Source organism: Fundulus heteroclitus, chromosome 8 (assembly GCF_011125445.2).
Source record: "Fundulus heteroclitus isolate FHET01 chromosome 8, MU-UCD_Fhet_4.1, whole genome shotgun sequence".
Classification (NCBI taxonomy): Eukaryota; Metazoa; Chordata; class Actinopteri; order Cyprinodontiformes; family Fundulidae; genus Fundulus; species Fundulus heteroclitus.
Genome location: NC_046368.1, coordinates 30592864 through 30612078, shown reverse-complemented (window position 1 = coordinate 30612078; position 19215 = coordinate 30592864). Strand labels below are relative to the sequence as shown.

At 39.5% G+C, this 19215-nt stretch overlaps 1 protein-coding gene across 3 annotated transcripts in view; it reads right to left on the bottom strand.

Annotated features, from left to right (window-relative positions):
• The window catches only part of xrcc4 (X-ray repair complementing defective repair in Chinese hamster cells 4), a 52289-nt gene that overhangs the window by 7872 nt on the left and 25202 nt on the right, over positions 1–19215 (bottom strand). For 2 of the 3 annotated variants that reach the window (XM_036140550.1, XM_036140551.1), the window contains exons 3-7: positions 13865–14055; positions 9909–10075; positions 7569–7700; positions 7012–7163; positions 2957–3092 (exon numbers count right to left, since the gene is read on the bottom strand). In XM_036140550.1, the coding sequence (XP_035996443.1) occupies positions 2957–3092; positions 7012–7163; positions 7569–7700; positions 9909–10075; positions 13865–14055 (778 nt within the window). The remainder of the gene's footprint in view (positions 1–2956; positions 3093–7011; positions 7164–7568; positions 7701–9908; positions 10076–13864; positions 14056–19215) is intronic. The other variant, XM_036140552.1, reaches the window with a different exon arrangement.

Sequence of the window (19215 nt, the reverse complement as noted above, 5' to 3'; positions counted from 1 at the left end):
AAATGCAGTGCATTCACCTTTTATTTGATGAACTGGAAAAGTCTGGTACACAGAAAGTCAGACTAAGACACATCTTTGGAATACTTTCTAGTTGAACATGCCCAAACAAAAGTAGCCTCATGGGATATTTGGCCACCAAAGCGGCATCATTTTGAAGTTTTAAATGAGCAGAAACAGAGCTGAAGAACTGAAATAGGCACCATAGAAACCACGGGAAAGTTACATAATTGTCTTTGAGGTCTGCAACTGACTTCTTAGTTTATGTTCTTCAGATGAACAAACATCTGAAGAAAAAACAGACATGTTTTACTTTACAACAAGGCAAAGTAATTTCTATGAGGGATTTTTATTTTCCAGAACTGTAATGTTCAGTTAAATTTGAATCAACAATAAACTGAACATCGTCTCAGAGCAGTGACTTGACATTTTTGTCAATGGCTGTTGTAGAAGAACCTGAATAATATTTATCCAAAGTGTTGATACTGATGTTCTAATTGTTATTTATTGTGCTCATTTTTGGACCAGAATAGGGAGAACAGGGAGAAGTGCTGGGTGGGGGGTCTAATTGGGTCAAAACAATGTTTTGTCTGATTATTTCAAACTTGGTTCTGAAGAAGTTCATGAAGCGGTTGCAATACTCAATGGAACGATCAGTAGCAGTGGAGAATTTGGGCTTGAGCATCTGATTGATGGGAGAGAACAAGAGCGTTGGCTGTGTGTGGCCAGATCCGATAAGAGCAGAGTAGTAGGAGGCCTTACCAGCTCTCAGAGCCATTGAGTAAGCTGTCTGGTGATGTTTGAAAGCCAGCTGGTTGACAGTTAGTCCTGTCTGTCTGAAATTGCGTTCAGTCTTCCGGCCCTCAGATTTCACTTTTCTGAGCTTAGCAGTGTACCATGGGGCAGAGCGGCGGAAAGTTACCAGCCGTGTCGTTAGGGGGGCAAAGCTATTCAAAGTAGTCTGCAGAGTGCTGTTGTAATGATGGACATGTTTTTCTAGTGGGAGTGCAGGATCGAGATCAAAAGGACATAGAAGAGAGGGTTAATGAGAGCTTGTCACAGTCAATGTCCTTGATGTGACAGAAAGCTATGGAGGGCTTGGTTCTGGTGGCAGGTGAAGGCATTTTGACGTCCAACAGCACCACATGGTGGTCAGAGAAGCAGTGGTCAAAAACCTAGGTGTTTACAACAGACACATCCCCTGTGATAAGCGACTGCACATTCAGAAACAAGCCCAATAAAAACGCAACACACCGCATTTACAAGAAAATGTAGGAAAAAAAAGTAAACTTGGCAACAGTGCCAAAAAAACATTTCACACAATGACCGTAAGTATTAGCTATTAGCAGCACACCCCTTCGCAACTGGCTGCTAGACTTCCTCACCAACAGACCTCAGTCAGTCCGGGTCGGTCAGAACACCTCTGATGTCATCACCCGCAGCACGGACTCCCCTCAGGGCTGTGTCCTGAGCCCCCTGCTGTTCACTCTGATGACACGACTGCGTCCCCAGGTTCACCACCAATTACATCGGGAAGTTTGCAGACGACATAACAGTGGTGGGCCTGATCAGAGACGACAACGACCAGGACTACAGAGAGGAGGTGGAGCAGCTGGTGAGCTGGTGCAGAGACAACAGCCTGATCCTGAACGTGGAGAAGACGAAGGAGCTCATCATCGACTTCAGGAAGAACCTGCCCCACCATGCTCCACTGCTCATCAACAACTCAGCTGTGGAGGTGGTCAGCAGCACCAAGTTCCTGGGGGTGCACATCACGGACAACTTCACCTGGTCTGTGAACACCACGTCACTGGTGAAGAGGGCACAGAAGCGATTATACTTCCTGAAGAGGATGAGGAGAGCCCACCTGCCCCCGCCATCCTCAGGACCTTCTACAGAAGCACCATAGAGAGCATCCGGACCAGCTGTCTCACTGTGTGAGGTGGAGGCTGTAGTGCCTCCAACTGGAAGAACCTGAGGAGAGTGGTGAGGACAGCAGAACGGATCATCCGGGCTCCTCTTCCCTCCATCAAGGACATCTCGTCACAGCGCTGTGCCTCCGAGCCCGTAACATCATCAGGGACCCCTCACATCCCCACCATGGACTGTTCTCCCTACTGCCTTCTGGGAAGAGGTTCCGCAGCATCCCCTGCAGGTACTCCAGGTTCTGCAAAAGCTTTTTCCCTGTTGCCATCAGACTGTTGAACTGCTGAAGTATAAAATGGACTGTGTACCACATTGGCACACTGCACCTCTGCACATATGCTTCAGAATGCTGGACTGCTGAAGCCACTAAATGGACTGTGAACTGTTGAAGCCCAAAATGGACACTGCACCACACTCGCATAACTGCACATTTACACATTTGCACATATGCTTCAGACTGTTGAACTGCAGAAGCCACAAAATGGACTCTGAAATGCTGAAACCACAAATGGACTCTGTACCACATTCGTATATTACACGGTTTTAATAATACTCTCCTGGATACCGTGAATAGCACACTGTCTATTTCCCCTGCATTGTTTACATTGTTTTACATTGTTTACATTTAAATTGTTTACATAAATCGCTGCTGCATCTTTATCCTTAAATTAAGTGCAATTTACTGTGATTTTTCAAGCTGTATGCAAACGAAATTTCGTTCTGTACGCACTTTGTGCATACAAAATGACAAATAAAGCTGTCTAAAGTCTCTAAAGTCTAAAGTCTAGCTAATACATAGAGGGCATGTTGACAGTGTCACACTTTATATACTCCAAGGCTTCCGCAGTAGCTATTACGGCGAAGTTGTTTGTAATTCATTTAGCGCACCACTAGATCGTGCACCAGTGTGAAAATCCTAAACACTGGGGCAAGCTATAAAGCACAGGACACTCTACTATTTCACTCCCATTGCTACCACAAGTGCAAACACAGACAGTGAAAGATAAGGAAAGCAATGGAAGGACACTCGTACCTTTTCTTCTGTACCACCTCTGGGTTTAGTTTTTTTACAGTGAGCTCTGGGGCCCCAAGATGGCGGAAACGACGCTTGCGACAGGGAGCAACATCTGTGATGTCACGGAGATTCAAGGGGCTCGGAGTGGCAGAATCTGAGGACAGAAAGAGCTGATTAATAAAATGGCAAACACACAAACCCTCTTGTTTAACATACTTACTGAGGACCTTGTTTTGACTTACATTCATTTTCAACTCTTTTTATGGCTTTAAACCTAGCCCCCCCAAAAATGTGGGAGCTTTACTTTACAAGTAAAATGTACAGAAATGTTCTTGCTCAGCTGCAAGAACAAGTACACACATACATTTATATTGTAGGACTTTTATAAACATGGTAAAATAATTATCATAGTTTTATACGAGCATCTATTGTGGACATTCTTTGCAGTATTTCTGAGGGTTTTATTTCGTTTGTATCGATACCGTAATTATATTGTATCGACTGAAATTAAGAAATATACCGAAGTAGACGTTTTGGCTATATCGTCCAGCCCTTTATATATATATATATATATATATATATATATATATATATATAGATAGATAGATAGATAGATAGATAGATAGATAGATAGATAGATAGATAGATAGATAGATAGATAGATAGATAGATAGATAGATAGATAGATAGATAGATAGATAGATATAGATATATATACATACACACTAGTGGCAATTCATAACACATGTAATCTAAAGGCACTTCACAAAGTCAGTTCAAAAAGTTCTATGTGAACTCTGTGGACTGCCTCGAGTCTTTGACTAGCAGTATTCTGTCCTGAAAGAGGGTAGAGCCACAGTGGATTGTCGTCTGCATTGTTGTTGGCTTTGCAGCAATCCCTCATACTGAGCATCTGCATGTCACGACAATGGAGAGGAAAACTCCCCTTTAACAAGAAGAAACCTCAAGCAGAACCAGGCTCAGTGTGAACAGTCATCTGCCACGACCAACTGGGGATTTGAGAAAACAGAGCAGAGACACAAGAAGAGATGCCAGGCCAGATGTACCCACTTTTAAATGAAAAAAGATAAAGAGAACTTGCAATTAACAGTTGAAATAACAACAAATAATGCAACACTGGAGAGTTGTAGGACAACTCAGCAGAGTGAGACCTTTATGAAAAATAGACCTTTATGTCCTCCAGCAGCCTGAGCCTATAGCAGCATAACTACAGAGATAGCTCAGGGTAACATGAGCCACTCTAACTATAAGCTTTGCTAGAAAGGAAAGTTTTAAGCCTAGTATTAAGGTGCCTGCCTGATGGACCAAAACTGGGAGTTGGTTCCACAGTAGAGGGGCTTGATAACTAAAAGATCTGCCACCAGTAGACCTCCAGTCTGAGAGCAAAGTGCTCTGTTAGGAACATATGGAGCAACAAGGTCTCTGATGGAGCATAAGTATTACGTTTGTTACGTGTGAGAAGGATAATTTTAAATTGTATTCTTGATTTAACATGGAGCCAATGAAGAGAAGCTAAAATATGAGAAATATGATCTCTGTTTTTAATTTTCGTCAAACTTTTTGCTGCAGTTAGAGAGAGAGAGAGAGTTATAGATAGAGAGAGAGAGAGGTAGAGAGAGAGTTAGAGAGTGAGAGAGTTAGAGAGTAAGAGTGAGTTAGAGAGTGAGAGTGAGAGAGAGAGAGAGAGAGAGAGAGAGAGAGAGAGAGAGAGAGAGAGAGAGAGAGAGAGAGAGAGAGAGAGAGAGTTTAAGTTTAAACCTAAACTTATTTATTATGCTTTTTCTCCCTGGCAGCAGTCTCTATACAAACAATACAAAACATAGCCTTATACCCATTTCATAACACTGACTTTGCCCCTCTCCCCCTGCTGACCATGTTAGTAAGCACCATGGCAACAGAAACAACATAAATCCAGTTAGCTTTTCCTCTAAAGATGGAGGAGAAAAGCCAACAGGGAATAGAAAGTCCCCCAAAAACGTTGACAGATTCAAAAAATCTAACCTGGCTATGATCTTGTAGCAAGTGAAAAACATTAGGAGTTCTGCCAACTTTTGTAAAAGCTTCCCACAGTTGTCTAAAAGGTAACTTATGCTCCACACTAATTATAATCAACACATCGTACTCTCCCGAAGTGGAACATTTTTCATGTCCAGGGTGACAGCAAGTGAAAGTCTGGAGGATAATGAAGTGTAAAGTCAACATGAGAGGTTGCATGTCTTAAAGGCTGTTTGGGGATGTTGGTTCACAGAGGTCCAACTTTATGTATTACCTAACTCCTCAGTGATGTCATGACTGTGCCTCAGTAATGGAGTAAAAACATTCGACTCCAATGACAACAGGAGCCAGAAATATGAAATTCAACCAAATACTATAAATCTGTTTTTTACATGTTAAAATTGCTGGATGATTTGCCTCTACTCCTTACAGTTATTATCTTGAATATGTAACAAAACATAACAAATATTGAGAGAAAAGAAGTAAAATAAGAAAAGAAACAAGATACGACAAAATGGTGATAATGTAAAAAATTGTCCAAGGGGTGGGGAGAAGTATAAACTTGCCCATTACAAGCAACATAAATCTTTTATTGTCACCGGATGTTATCGTGTTGACACTGGCCCAGGATGCTCACAAACAATATATACAGGTAAACACAACACACAGACGTTTGTGTGAAGTATAGAGATGAAGTCAGTCATTTGGTTACACTAGCCAAACACACTTCCTGAAAAGCCCAAGCTTAGGGTCTGCTAGGACTCATATAGAGTTCTGAAAGTTATTCCTTTTTAAACAATATGATGTTCTTACCCAGATGCACCACCGAGCGCCACAGGAAATCATTCCTGCCTGTGGCTATCAATCTCTACAACGCCTCCCTCAGTTATCCTAACACCCCCCCTCTGTAACTGTCTTTAATGTATTCTCTGCACTGTTCTTTGCACAGGTCACCATTGCTTCACTGGGATTCCCAAGGGAAGTGATATGACTATTGTGATATGGTATTATCTTGTGTGGAATGTTGTGTATATATATATATATATATATATATATATATATATATATATATATATATATATATAAAACAATGTGTGTATTCTGGAGCATGTAACAAAAATAATTTCCCCCTGGGATCATTAAAGTAAGTCTGAGTCTGAGTACAGTTTTGTTGCATGAACTAATCACTCAAAGCTTCTTTGATGATACATTCATGCTTGCAGTAAATTCCAACTTACGTCCTGATGGCGTCTCCCTCCTCTCCTTAAAATCGTGCGTTGACCAACTGTCTCCCATTTATATCAACATATTTAACAAGCCTCTAGAATTGCTGTAAATGCTCTACCATCATCTCTGTCCCAAAAAATAGACCATCACAGGTTTAAATGACCTATTGCTTCGACATCTGTGGTCATGAAATCCTTTTAGCGCATGGTGCTGAAGCATTTGAAAGACACCAACTGCCCCCTGTTGAAACCCCTGCAGTTTGCTTACCGGGCAAACAGATCAGCAGAGGATGCTATCAACCTGGGTCATTTCATCCTCTCCCCTCTCCTGTTCTCTCTGTCCAGTACTGACTGTACGTCTGTGGACCCGAAATTACTGAAGTTTGCAAGATGCGCCCAGAACCACCTGAAGCTAAATCCATAAAAGACAGTGGACATCAGGAGAACTTCCCTCACTATCTTCAACAATACTGTCGACTGTAGATCACTTCTGAGTCCTAGGAACTCCCCTCTCTCAGAACCTGAAATGGTCCTCACACATTGACACCATCAGCAAGGCCCAACAGAAACTTTACTTCGTGCAGCAACTCAAGAAGTACAACCTTCATCAAGAGCTACTGATCATCTTCTACTCTGCCATCATTCAGTCTGCCGTGTTCTTATCCATATGTGGTTCAGTTCATCCACAGAACTAGACAGGTCCAAACTGCAACGAACAATTAGAGCTGCAGAGTATCATCAGGACATTTTAGGTGACATAGGGCTAATAACCGAAAGAATTGATGACTGAGTGTGTACTTAAGAATAATAAGTGTGTAACGATGATCTTACCTCTTGATGGTAAATGAGAAGCTGCTGTTGACTCCTCTTCTGTCAGCTCTTCATCAGTGCTGCCTCCATATTCATCTTCCTTGCGGTTTTGACCTGCTGTTCGATCCGACTTTACAGAGTCCTTGTTCTTTAGTCCATCAGAGGTTCTACAGCTGAACCAGAACACACTTATAAACCAAATTTTTATGCATAACCCAATGAGTCCAAATGTGTCAATTTTTATCCACATTTCTGAGACCATATGAGTGTATGCATGATTGTCCTGTATGACTGTGCTGCCCTGTCTAGGGTATAGCCCGCCTCTCACACTGGAGATGGGCTTTTATGATATAATTATAAAGCCTAGACAGTCTATCTCTCTTTTTAAAAATACAAAGTTTCTGACTTTTAATCCTCGTAAGAGGCTTTAAAGGGTTATATAAACCTTATGACTCCAAGCACTACTAAAAATTCAGAAATAAAACACATTTACAGTTATTGGATGTTGTTTCATCAAAATGCTTCTGTGTCTCAGCATGCTGAGCTTATTGAAAACCTTATTAACGAGAGCTCTGCACCTTGTTTCCTGCAGGTTTGTGACAGCCTCCTGCAGACTGCGAATCTTTGTTTTCTTCTCATTGAGGACCAGAACAAACCGGGAATACAGCTCTGCCTCCAGGGCCTCTTTACCTTCAGCGTAGCGCTTCACCCTAAAATACATACACACACGTACACCAACACAAGTCATATATATACCAAACATGGAGAAGCAAAATAACACTACTGGATTGAGAAGAAGGCAGCAGCAGCTGGGGACGCAGCGCAAAATCAAACCGATAACAATAATTTTACTGCGGTTAAAAATCTTTTAAGCTATTAATGGGTTCTCCCCGCTTCCGCCATGCCTAAGGCAAAAGATCTAATAAAGTTGTAAATTTTGATTCCGTCACTGAAAACAGCCCAGGGGGGCAGCAGTCTGCTTTCACAGAGGTGCCTGCTGAACACAACTTAAACTAAGGGGAATGCCTGAAAACTCAGTGTAGATTGCAGGCTAACCAACTCACACAGTTTCACACAGATCAGTGGGTCACATGACCTGGAAGTTATTGAAGAAAAGTCAAAATTTTTGTCTTTAAAAATATCTTTAAAAATCCACCATGTGTGGAAGGAGGGAGCGGCTGAGAGTGGCTTGCCGAAATCAGAGTTCAGATCTGCCCAAACTGTTTGTGCGTTGTACTCTGTGTGTTACTTCCGACAGTAGCGCACAGACACTCCAGTCTCCTTTCTACAGCCGTACAAGTGACCTAAATATTAAACTGTTGCTAGAAGTTCTTAAGTCTGCTAACATGTGGAGAGCAACCAAAAGAAAACATGTGGCCCTCTTTATAGACAAGATAAACACTGAAGTTTTGTTAGGAGAAACTTTTACAGGCAGACGAGATGAAAACCTAAATGCTGAACAGTGCTACATGCTAAGCTAGCATAAGCACCCCCACTGAGCTGCGCATTGCACAGCGAACATCGCTCCGACATTTAACATCATGTGAACAACTAGTTTTGATTGTCACACTCAAACTTATTGATCCGGTACTGCTTGTAAGGCTGACTGTAACTATAACTCCTCAGACTGATGCCGTCTCTTGGAGAAGAGACAAAATGTTTAAACACAGAAGAGCCAGTTTGAATGAATCCAAAACGGAATTGATACTCTTTCGTCTTTAAAGCCAACCAAATGTAGCTCTGAACCTCACACCTCTGGACTCACACTTCAGCTTTTCTGACAAAAATCGTGGAATGACCTTTCATGACAATATCAAAATCAATAAACAAATTGATTTTGTGGTAAACTTTTTCCAGATTTGCCTATTAGCTAAAGAAAAAAAAAAAAACATTCATGCCTTCATCAGCTCACATTTGGAATGTTACAACACCTTGTATATCAGACTTACAGGGTAACTAACCCAGAAATCAACTTTTGTTTGTTAATAAACTATTAAAATGGCTGTGTTAGAGCTACACCTGGATCCAACAAACAGCAGGCGTAGCTCTCAAAAACCAGGTTGAAATTGGTTGAAAAATGTCATTTACAATATCAGATAAACAGATCTCATAAACACAGCCACATAAACAACTGACATGCAGCAGGAGTAACAAAGACGCACACCACAACCTGTACAACTATAAAGGTGTCTAACCCAACCGTCAATTAGTGGTGCGGTCCGATCAGCACCTGGCGCACACAGAGTGGGACCATGGAACCCCATCTCAATAGCACTGCAAAATGGTAAAAAATCTATGGTCATCTATGGACATGCGCGCAGCTTCGAGTTAACGGTACAAGTAAGTATATTTTCTTTATTTGTAGAATGAGGAATTTTTAAGAATTTGAAGAATAGCCTTGGTTGCAGTCTCCATCAAGGTCACTGTAAAAACGGAACTAAAAATAAGTAAACTTTTCTTAAAATGAGTGTATCTGTCCTTGATTTGAGCAGGTAAAGAAGATGATCTGCCAATGGAATAAGATTTTTACACTTAAAATAGGAACAACTCATCTCCATCATCTTATTTCAAGTGCAGTTTGTCTAATTATCTTATTTTAGGGGTCAAAATACTCATTCCATTGGCAGATAATATTATTTACCTGCTCAAATCTAGGACAGATACACTCATTTTAAGAATATTTTACTTATTTTTAGACGTTAAACATGACTGAACACTATAACAGTCATGAATGAGCAAAAAAAAAAAATCTTAGATTAAGATTAGTACTGAGATTAATACTTAGTGCTAGAATTTGAAAGTATGTTGGCATTCTCTGTTTTCTACTGATCCTGAATCCAATAGCACTGCCAACTTGAGCCTTTGAGCAGCAGGAAACATCTGTCTGTTACTTTTACATGTGCCAAGTGTGTATTTACTCTTCAGTGATGCGTTTGTGTTCTTGTATCAGCCTCTGGTTCTCCTCCCTCAGTTTGTGGTTGTGCCGCTGCAGTGCATTTCCTTGTTGAAGAGTGTGGGTCAGCACCTCCCTCACAACCTCTGCTGGCTCCTTGACAGCTTCCAACAAGACAGAACCCAGTTTGAACTGTGGGAGACAAAATTACACTATTGTCTTTTATTTGTAAGTCAGTAAAACTTACTTTGATTAATAAAGATCAGTTTTTTTAAAGCATCGTTTTTTTAATTAAATTCAAATTACACTTTTTGATCATATCATATTCAAAGACAGCCAAAATACGCATTGAGTGGTGGTTCAAAAGTCCTAACTCAAATGTCCATATGCAATTACTAATAAAGACAACTAGGATTTATTTATATTTTTTTAGAACCTTAAATCTTAATGAAAACCATGAACTGACTACCAAATCAAATAAAATTGTTTTAGATCATTAGAGTTTAGGTATAAATAGCTGAGATAAGTTAGAATAAGATTGACCAAAATCAAGAATTGAATATAAAATTCTACCACTATGAAGAGAAAAAAAACACAGAGAAGAAGAATTAAAAAGTTTAAATAACAACAAACAATGCAAATTGGAGAACAGTAGGAAAACAGAGTTAGAAAAATAGACCATGATGTTCTCCAGCAGCCTAAGCCTATAGCAGCATGTAGCTCGGGGTAACCTAAGCCAGTCTAACTTGAAGTTTTGTCAAAAAGGAAAGCTTTAAGCCTAGTCTTAAAAGTGGAGAGAGTGTCTTCCTCACGGACCAAATTGGGAGTTGGTTCCACAGAAGAGGAGCCTGATAACTAAAGGATCTGCCTCCAATTCTACTTTTAGAGACTCTAGGAAGTGCTCTGTTAGCAATATATAGGGTAATCAGAGCTTTGATATATGATGGAGCTTGATTATTAAGGGCTTTATACTTGACAAGGAGAATTTTACATTCTACCCTCGATTTGACAGGAAGCCAATGAAGGGAAGCTAAAATGGGAGAAATATGATCTCTCTTGTTGATTTACATCAGAACTCTTGCTGCAGCATTTTGGATCAGCTGAAGGCTTTGAACTGCATTTTGTGGACTAAATTACAATAGTCCAGCCTTGAAGTAACAAATGCATGGATTCATTTTTCAACATCTCTCCTGAACAAAATATTTCTAATTTTGAGCAATATTCCGGGCTGAAAAAAAGACACCCTGGAAACCTGTTTAATATGGAATTTAAATGGCATGTCTTGGTCAAAAATAACACCAAGATTTGTTTTATCTATTAGCAGAGGCCTGGGACTAATTAATAAATCAGACTGAAAAATGGTTGCTACTCCTCCTCCTCGTCCCATAGTTCTGGGAATGTGGAAATGTAAATAATTAGAGAGAGTTGACTTATTTATCCTAACGTAGTCCTCTTGCAGCCAGGTTTCTGTAAAACAAAATAAATCAATCTGATTGTCAGAAATCAATTCATTAACTAACAAAGTCTTTGGAGGGAAAGAACTTTTATTTAATAAACCACATTTGATTGTTTTATTTTTTGGTTCAATTTGAGTCGTATTGATATTTATGATTTGCACCTTTTAGATCAGTTTTTAATCTGTTTAGTTTTGGCCGTGGGAAACACTGACTCAGTGGGGTAATGGGTGGGTAACAGTACAGAAGCTACAGAGAGGTGGGTTAAACTACGGCTCTGCTTCCTGGTCTGGACTTTGGGTTGCCAGCATTTTGGAGAACTAATAAATCCAGCCACATTCCTAGAACTGGGGTGATGTGCTCTACTTTCTTAGTCTTAGGGAGGATGCGGGCAGCAGTGATCTGGATCAACTGCAGATGTCTGATAATTTTTTTTGTAAAAACTGTAAAAACAGTTGCACTAACCAATTTGATTAAAGATAAATGCAAGGATTTGTTTTTCCAGATCCTGCTGAGACATTAGTCCTTTAATCCTGGAATGTTCTTCGGGTGATAGAAGGCCTACTTTTTAATTATGTTTAGATTCTTTTGGAGGTTCAGGTCTGAATCCATCACTACACCCAGATTTGAAGCAACTGAAGCTGAGTGCTAACTTTTGATCGCTCCTCTATCGGTCCAAAAATTGTTACTTCAGTTTTGTTATAATCAACTAGAAAGGAAAATGGAATTGGTGTCAAAGCCGAACAGGGCCTCTGAAATGTGGGAGTTTAAGCCAAATGACGGTGGACAACCACTTCATCTATCTGAGCCGTTATGTCAAGAGTATATACTTGCATTATTATGCCATTATCATATTAGTTGAAAAAGGTCTCCAAACGTAAATATTATGGTTTATTATGATAATTTTTAGAAAAATGTATCGGCCAGCAAAATTTGTGACAGACCTAATCACAGGTACAACCAACTGACGCCTTTGATAACGTCACTTTTAGGGTTTATCTGTAAAGAACTGTATCTATAAGCACCTGAAACCAAGCACCTGTGGGTTTTTGTGAGAGAGTGCACAAGGTTTGTTCTAAAGGAAAATGCTCAATCGTGGTTATGAGGAGCCTAAGACCCCAGAGCACCGAGGCAGACACTGAGGAGACCAGAACCCCAGACATACAACAGCATTTATTTCCCTTTGGGATTAATAAAGTATTTTTTAATTTTATTAGGATTAGTTAATGAGTACTGTTATCGCATTGCTCAGCAATAATAGTGCAATCATGTGCTTTACTAATATTGAGCTGCCCTAATTGTTATGAGAGAAATAATTTATTTTTGAGAAACACAGTGCTACTTCTGAGATTTTTATTATGTTAGCTTGGGGATGATTATAAAACTAAATTTTATGCAAGAAAACAACTCAAAGTTGATATTACAGGTGGTTCAGTACAATTATTTTAATGGCAAAATTACATTTGAAAGTGCAGCTCATATTGTTTGATAGATCTTTATGTGTTATAATTTTGCAAGCCCCTGTGTGTATAGGACTATATACACACAGCTGTCCCTTAAACAGGATTTATTCAGAGAATTATGAGAAACCAAAAGTTGTTTTAAAAAACAACACATATACAGGATTTGATTAGATGCTAAAATCTAAAAAGAAAAAATAATAATTATAGGGCCTAAGCTTCTTTTACATTTAACGAGGGGGAAAAATGTATATTAATGGCATGATATTGTTCTTTTATTTATGGAATATAAAAATGTGTCAAATAGATTTTTTTCCCCAATCGGTTCGTTCCGAACAGAAACGGAATTATAACGTTTCCGGTTATGAGTTCCAGCAATAAATTGACGTTCCCGAACCGGTTAGAACGAAAAAATACTGTTCCCGGAACGGTTAATTTCGTTCCTTTCGTTTGACAAATATAGCTATTGATATTGTGTTTGGAATGAGCGTTTTACTTAACGATGGATCGTAATTTACCTCTTATTTAAGATGTGTAGCTCTAGTGGAGACACCGCTCTCTCTCCATTCAGTCAGCAAATGTGTGATGTGATGTCACACAGGAAGTGAACCTCAGCCGTCATGGTAACGTGCGCAGGAAAATAATTACTTCTTTTTTTTTAGTTAATTAGGCAACGAAAACTTTGAGGAACAAAATAAAACCGGTATTAACCGGTTACCATTATTTTTGAATAAGTGTTCCAGTTCCAGAACATAAAAAATAATAACGTTTCCGGTTTCGTTTCTGTTCCCTGTAAAATACAAAAAGTTCTCGGTTTTCGTTTTCGTTCCTTGAACCGGTTCAAAGCCCTGGTTTTAAGTCATATAATAGGATATTACTTTAGACTACCACTACTGTCAAATACATATGCTGTTAAATTAAAATTCTTAGTGTTCTCATTAATATTGCCAGAAAATCTTATCTCAATAGCCCAATATCATGTATCTTCCTGTTTTATGAGCTGGATGTCTCGTTATATACTCCTAATATTGAGAACACAAAGTTTTCAATAAACAAGTAGCACTCACTGAGATGTCCTTCTGCATCTTCTCGTATGTCAGTGTCACAGCACAGCTACTGGTTGGTGGATTTGGCTTCAGGGTGAAGCAGTACGAGGCTGAGCTCTCTACCTCTGTTAGAGCCTGCTGGAGGTCATGGATGTACTTCTCCTTGGGCATCTCCAGCTCCTCTGCTTCATCATTCACCATCGCCTCACTCACTGCACACAGAAAACAGAATGATCATTCTTATACAATCCCTGACAAAAGTCTTGTCACTTATCCATTTTGTAGAAACAACAGCTTATAGCCGGTAAATTATCAATCTTTCTTCAGTGAAGCAAATCTATTTTAGGATATTGAACATAATTTGGTAGGGTTTAAGCTTTCATATGAGCCATTTCTAAAACCAATGGATTAATTAAAAGTCAGGTTATAAGCTGTTGCTACTAAAAAATGGATAAATGACAAAACTTTTGTCAGGGACTGTATAACGGTTTACGTTTATCATGATTTGTTCAATTGCTCATTTAACTGTGCATTAAATGGTCAGCTGGTTTTAAGTTTTAATTTTCTTTGTAAAACACTTATAGAAGTTCCCTGACACCGGGCCTTGAGGACTAGAGTTTGACACCCCTGACTTAGGGAGAATTGTCAAGGAACCTTTTCTCAATGAAGTCCGAGGAAAACAAATTAGACCACATGATTCAATAGCTCAAGGAACCATCTTTAACAGCAGTGACTCTAAGTTATTCTTTTCTTTATCACTTTATGTTTGAAGAATTGTGGCCCACTCTTCTTCACAATATTGGTTCAGTGTGTTAGAGTTTTCACACATTCATTCCTGTATAGCTTCCTTAAGGTCCCACAGCAGCATTTTAGTAAGACTGAGGTCTGTCCTTTGAGTAAGCAACACTTTCATTCACTTTCGTTCTTTATTTTTTGCGGCATCTTGTTGCAGATTGCCATGTAAGGGTTGGATCGCTATCCCATTTGTAGCCCAGTTTCAGCCTAGATTCAGTTGTTATATAGATGGCTTCAAATTTCATTTTAATATTTTATCTTAAATACATTCTTGACCAACATCATGCTGTGTATTACCGCTTCTCATCTGTCAATACACTAAAAAAAAGTGACTTTTTGGTGCAGTAAACTCTATTAGAGTATTTGTCATAATTTCTACTTTGTATTTTTAAGTATCAGTAAGAACTAGAGTTTCTGAAGGAAGATTAAACATTTTTTACGTAATGCATGAATTTTGGGGAAAGAGTAAGTTTTACTTAGGATCCCTTATACTATTTAAATGTTTAATAGTAGTATGTACATAAACCTACAAATACTACATAAACTTTATTCTAAAACTTTAGCGTTTTGAAACACTGTAGCTCACAGCAGGACTGATTCTGCTCCGAGTCCAGACGTTACAGGTTCACACACAGAGCAAGAGGTAGTCCCGACAACAGTGATTTTGGAGGTATGTTAATATCGCTCTGCTTTAAATTTGTGATAATAAATAAGTATGCGTGTAGTTTGACTGCAGATGTGTCACCGTTCATAAGTTTATTAACTGACGTAGAACATGTTTCTGTTCCCTGTAAAACACTGGCAACATGGAAGTAGCCAGCATTAGCTTAATTTGACCAGGAGGTTTTCTCCCAGACAAGAACTTTACTGACCGTTTTATGTTGCTCTAAAACAATGGGGGGGGGGATTAAACTATTATACCAGCAACCATCTGCCACCGTTCATACTAACTCTCAGACCTAAAAACCATTTAGATTACAAGGAGGCACTCGTCAGGGATGCCCTCCTAGCCCCCTGCTTTTCGATCTTGCCATAGAGCCCCTTGCCATTGCACTCAAAACCAGTAAAGGGATATCCGACATTTGGAGGAACGACATGGAACACAAAGTGTCACTTTACGCAGATGACCTTCTACTTTTTATTTCCAAACCATCAACCTCATTGCCTTTTGCTCTCAATATATTTAGCCAATTTGGTCAGATTTCCGGGTATAAGCTGAACCTTACCAAGAGTGAGCTTTTCCCCATAGGTAATGAAGCTAAAATGTCAGACTTTGCTAATCTACCATTCAGAATTGAAAGACAAAAATGTATACCTCGGTATCACAGTAACAAAAAAACATAAAAATCTGTTCAATGAAAATTTTACTCAGCTGTTAAACCAAGTGAAGGGATCCCTCACAAAGTGGACACCCCTTTCCATGTCCCTTGTGGGACGTATCAACTCAGTTAAAATAAATATACTACACAAAGGTTTGTACCTTTTTCAGGCGTTACATATTTTTATTCCTAATACTTTTTTTAATGAGCTACACTCAACTTTTTCATCTTTCATCTGGCAGGGTAAATGCCCAAGGCTTAATAAATTACAACTCCAAAAACCTAAACAACAAGGGGGGTTTGCCTTCCCTAATTTTCGGTTCTATTACTGGGCCGCCAATATCAGATGCCTTGTGTTCTGGTATTTCTATCATAACCAGGGTGGCTGTCCTGACTGGGTGGCTATGGAGCTATGCAGCGACAATAATTTGTCCATCCCGGCCATGCTCTGTTCTCCACTCTCACTTTTTTTATCTAACCCTATTTTAAACCCAGTAGTGAACACTCTCTGAAAATATGGGGCCAGTTTAGAAAATTCTTTAAACTCCACGACTTTTCCTTCCTAATTCCAATTGCACGAAACCATTTTTTTAAACCATCTGTACAGGATGTGGTGTTTTTAGAGTGGCACCGGAGGGGACTTACTTTAAGGACCTTTTCATAGAAAAGAATATGGCATCCTTTGAGGAACTCAGCAATAAATATGGTTTACCTAAATCCCATTTTTTTAGATATTTACAAACCAGAAACTTTTTTCAGTCTCACTTGTCAGGCTCAGTCTATCTTGCCTGGGCACACACTGTTGAAAACCATCCTATTAGTGAACCCGACTTGTAAAGGGCTGGTTTCATGGCTTTATAATAAAATGTTGACAATGAAAGAGACCTCCACATTTAAACTTAAAGTTTAATGGGAAGAAGAAGACAGGTTTTGACGGGGATAGGTCATCCAAAACGGGCTCTGTCCCCGGAAATCTGAGAACGTCTGGTCACCCTACTGGAGGGCCGGAGTGATATTACACACTTATGGAAGAATATGTAATGCACCTTATAATCTGGTGCGCTTTATGGTCCGAAAAATATGGTATGTCTTTTTGTGAGTGCTGACACTTCAGTGTTTTCTTAGTTTGATTTTGAGCCTGCACCCAGTTTATTTATTTTTAGAGTTGAGCATGCCATTTCCTTTAACAGTATTGTAAGACATTTCATGATATCAAATTCTTAACTGTATGATATTAGCACAGTAACTCCATGGTAGCTGTAGATATCTCTGGTGTCCTCTGTTTTCTACCCTGTGTCTGTGGGTATACTACCCTAAAGCATTTTAAAAAAAAAATGTCTCAACATTCAGGGAGAGGATTTGGTCCTTACAGCTGCCATTAGCGACCATTACTTTATTTGAATTTTCATTTAAATGTTCAGGTAACAGCTAAATATTTTTTTGTAATACTAGCAATCCAATTTGAGGTCAGATTGAATCGAAACTAATCGATTCCAAATTATGAGAATCTGAATCGAATTGATTCTTCAAATTTGAATCCATAACCAGCCCTATTCGGGACATCTCTAAACTTCACTTGCATGCTCTGGGTCTCTGGGTAAAACTCAAGAGCAAACATATACACTTTCACTTGACAGTTCATTGTGTATGTATAATAGTTAATGTTCTTAATCTGTTCACAGAAACAGAGCATAGAGATGAGACGAGAAACCGTTATTTGCAGCCTTATACTGTACCTCGGGGAGAAGGAAGAGGAACTTTTTGAAGACTGCTTGGTATGGCATGATTTTAGTCATTGAAAAAAACATTTTTATGGTGAGTTAAAGGGACTTTGAGTAGGAATTACTGCCATCTACCGTTGCGGTTGTATAATGCAAGCAACTCGTATCGAATCGCATTTTTCATGCTGCATTAATGTGAAATTGAGCAGACAGTAGGGCTGGACAATATAGAAAAAAACCTTATCAATAAAACAGAAATCATATTGATTGATATTGATAATTATCAACAAATTCAAAACATATATTTTAAGTGCAGCCCTGGCCCGTTTAAGTTCTTGCTTAGTAACCTATTTTTAGATAAAAACACACAAAGACTGAATTCAAACTCAACTCTTTATTCAAGCAACTTTTTAAAGGTATACTATGCAACCGGGGTTGATTTTCCAGCGAGGCTCCCCCCAGAGGGCGAAAGTAAAAGTGCACTGTCGTAAAGATGCTCAGCTGATCTGGTTTCTCCGTCAAGCCAGGCGCGGTTGTTTTGAGCTTAGCAGACAGGCGAACGCAACGAAAAGTGGAAAAAACGGCAGTACAAACAGTGACTAACACAGTGAAAGTATGTACATCAAGCTTCCCGCAGCGCTATCTTGGCGAGGCGGTCGCCAGTTTTGTTATTATTATTATTATTATTATTATTATTATTATTTTATGTCGGCGAGACGCTACCGCCGCCGCCTCGCCAAGCCGCCGCCTCGCCAGTTTTATTATTATTATTATTATTATTATTATTATTATTATTTTATGTTGGCGAGACGCTACCGCCGCCACCTCGCCAAGCCGCAGCCGCCGCCTCGCCAAGCCTCCGCCTCGCCAGTTTTATTATTATTATTATTATTATTATTATTATTATTATTATTATTATTATTATTATTTTATGTTAACGAGACGCTAACATAAACGCTTATGTCAGCGTCTCGCCAACATAAAAAAAAAATTATAATAATAATGATAATAATAATAAAACTCGATATGCTTGCATGTTTATTTGACGTTAACACGCGGTTCTTTGTTGCTTTCGCGCATGCATATAGTGAATGGCAGGGCAAAAACACATGGAGTTCTTGCTGTAAAGCAAGACCGACTCTCGCGGTCTTGCACGAGACTTCTGAGCCTGTGTGTGCGGGCCGAGGGCTCTTGCAATAGCGTACCGCGAGCAAGCTATTTTTAGAAACGTAACGTCACGATGACGTCACATCACGTGGTACGCAGTAGGGCAAGCTTGCATAGTCCGCCGCTGTTTCGCTGTAAAAGAGACGTGCGTTACCCTTGGTTTTACTCAGTAAACGACTGCTTTTTCCAAATCTAAGACCATGGTTTTTAAACATTGTTGCTATGGAACGTGCAACAGCGACTCGAGGTACGCTGATCGGCCGCATATGAAGGATGTTTTATTCAAGACTGCCAAGGAGAAATGTGTGCGCTGGGTTCACCGGTGCGGTCGGCCTACACAACAGTTCAACCCGGAAAAAGTTACCAAATT